Raw genomic sequence first — 2,443 nt, 5'->3', positions numbered from 1 at the left:
CAATTACCACAAAAAATTAAATCTACAAGGCTTTGTTAAAAAAATATAATAATAATAACAATAATAATAATAATAATAATAATAATAAAAATATAAATAATAATAATAATAATAATAATAATAAAAAAGATAGATACAGCAAGGCACAAACCAAAAAAAACAAATAAATGCAACATTACAAATCAAGGCATCCTCTATCAGCCCACGGATTCCTTCATATTCACCTGCCAGTAAACCCAAAACATCGAAGTACTGGCTCAACTCATCCTTAAAACACATCAATGAAGGTGATCTACCTTTCCACTCACAAGTGTGTATGTGATATTGGCCTAAAACTATAATTATATTGATGTTTACTGCGATATTTGTGTTTATTTTTGGTTTCTGTTGCCTCTTCTCGTGGAGATCTCGCGAGACTTGAGTGTGAACTAATGCCAGCGGAAGTGCTCTGAGAGTCTCTTTTCCGCCGGCCATAGAGGAGCAGACGGCAGGGTAAGAGATCCTGGCAGCTAATTTCACTAAAGTTATCACCATCCATCCTCCGTTTACTGTCACTGTGTCTCCCTACGACAGTGCAAACACCTTCTAAACCTTGTCACACGTAAAAGATGGCCAGTATTGATCCGAGTTGGGTGATAGATGATTAAATAAAACCAATGTTTGGTCTCCCTCCTCTCTCTGAACATCCGTCGGTATCCGCATGTTGGACACTTTGAGTGTGGTTGATTATTGGTGCTGGCGATTAATGTTCTGCTTTATTGTTACGGTTCATGTGTTTCCTGCTTCGCCTGTAGCTCATTTGACAGTATTAACAAACTAAAAACACTCTCTGAAGTCTGTCTTGTTATATTGTGCTAACTCGGTAGCCTCATTTTTAGCTCTTAGCTTAGCATATAGCTTTGAAGACCTGCTAGTTGCTGTGAAAATAGGTTTTTTTTTAAAGCAATTGCAGTGTTAATCGCACGATATTAGACTTCAGGGGAGTTTTTGTGCAGAAACTGAGATGTTAAACACTTAAATGTGAGTTGATACTGACCTTAAGACACCAGCATTAAGTTTCTATCTTGCTTTTTCTTTCCTGATCTGGTGGCGTTCACGTTTGAAGCAGTCGAGTGCAGCTTTATCTGTCCTGTAAGAACATGTACTTTTCATGGCAGCTGTTTAATAACCCGTTTGTCTCTTGTGTGCAAACAGCATCATGAAGCTGAATCCATTTGTAACATCCTCCCGCCGCAAGAACCGCAAGAGGCACTTCAATGCCCCCTCACACATCAGGAGGAAGATCATGTCTTCCCCTCTGTCCAAGGAGCTCCGCCAGAAGTACAACGTGAGGTCCATGCCCATCCGCAAAGATGACGAAGTCCAGGTATTGTAATTTTAAATTGCTGAAAGTCTGTCGTGAAAAAAAAAAATACATTTTTAAAGCTGCATTTGTTTGACTTGCTTGTCCTGTTTACTGACAGGTTGTCCGCGGACACTACAAAGGCCAGCAGATTGGCAAAGTGGTCCAGGTCTACAGGAAAAAGTACGTCATCTACATCGAGCGTGTGCAGAGAGAGAAGGCCAACGGAACCACAGTCCATGTCGGCATCCACCCCAGCAAGGTGAGACACTTGTGTAGATCCACAGATTGGTTTGCCTGTCTGGAAAACAAGAAGCGTAGAGGTGAAAATGATGTTCAACACCGTAGGTTACACTGGGGAGGCTGGTGGATGTGTATGTGTACCTGTCAAGACTCACATTTATGGTTTTTGTGACACAAATTACACCCAAAGTACAATTTTAGGTGGTAAACAACATTTCCCTGTGGAGGACTATACCTGCGTTCTTCTAGTTTACTCCTCAAGTATCAGAGGAATTGTCTTTATCGTAGTTTAGAAGATGTGTGGCTTGCAAGCACTCTACAGTGGACTGACACTCGAGTGTCATCTTTGAGCTTTAGTTAGTAGTTTTAATGTATTGCACGGCATTATCGGGTTCCCACATGTCCTGGATAATCTGGATATTTAGAGACTTGCTTCCTAGTCATGGAAAGACCTTGAAATTGATAAAAAAATTAGCAAATAATCTGGAAATAATCTATGCTGTCCCAGACACTTTTAACTGTGTTTTAGCCCCTCACTCACATCGTCCATGCAGACCTATGTTTGAGGAAAACCTACGTCAGTAAAAGAGAAACAAAACGGGGTAAAATGTGTAAACTAGGCCTGTTGGTACATTATATGAGCTGAAAAGATCCTGGAAAATTGTTTCTTAAGAGTGGGAACCCTGATTATATTGAAGTGTTTCTGATGCTTTGTGTTTGGCCACATTTTTGATTTCAGTTAATTGTGCAGCCCTAGTGTCGTTGTGGCTTTTTAAGTTGTCTCAAACAGTAACATGGTGTACAGCGCTTACATTTGTATTTTTGCCTGTCATTTGTCTGTTCTTAAATATTTCTTTG

At 40.0% G+C, this 2,443-nt stretch overlaps 1 protein-coding gene across 1 annotated transcript in view; it reads left to right on the top strand.

Moving 5' to 3' along the window:
* Positions 1-397: 397 nt before the first annotated feature.
* rpl26 (ribosomal protein L26) overlaps positions 398-2,443 on the top strand; it is a 3,142-nt gene continuing 1,096 nt past the window's right edge. Inside the window, exons 1-3 of the mRNA XM_035669581.1 lie at positions 398-492; positions 1,195-1,366; positions 1,464-1,604. Coding sequence (XP_035525474.1) covers positions 1,199-1,366; positions 1,464-1,604 — 309 coding nt within the window. The 5' untranslated portion in view covers positions 398-492; positions 1,195-1,198. The remainder of the gene's footprint in view (positions 493-1,194; positions 1,367-1,463; positions 1,605-2,443) is intronic.

This window comes from Morone saxatilis, unplaced genomic scaffold (genome assembly GCF_004916995.1).
Source record: "Morone saxatilis isolate NCDOM2014 unplaced genomic scaffold, NCSU_SB_2.0 Contig22, whole genome shotgun sequence".
NCBI classification, from domain to species: Eukaryota; Metazoa; Chordata; class Actinopteri; family Moronidae; genus Morone; species Morone saxatilis.
This window is presented reverse-complemented; position numbering and strand designations above follow the sequence as displayed.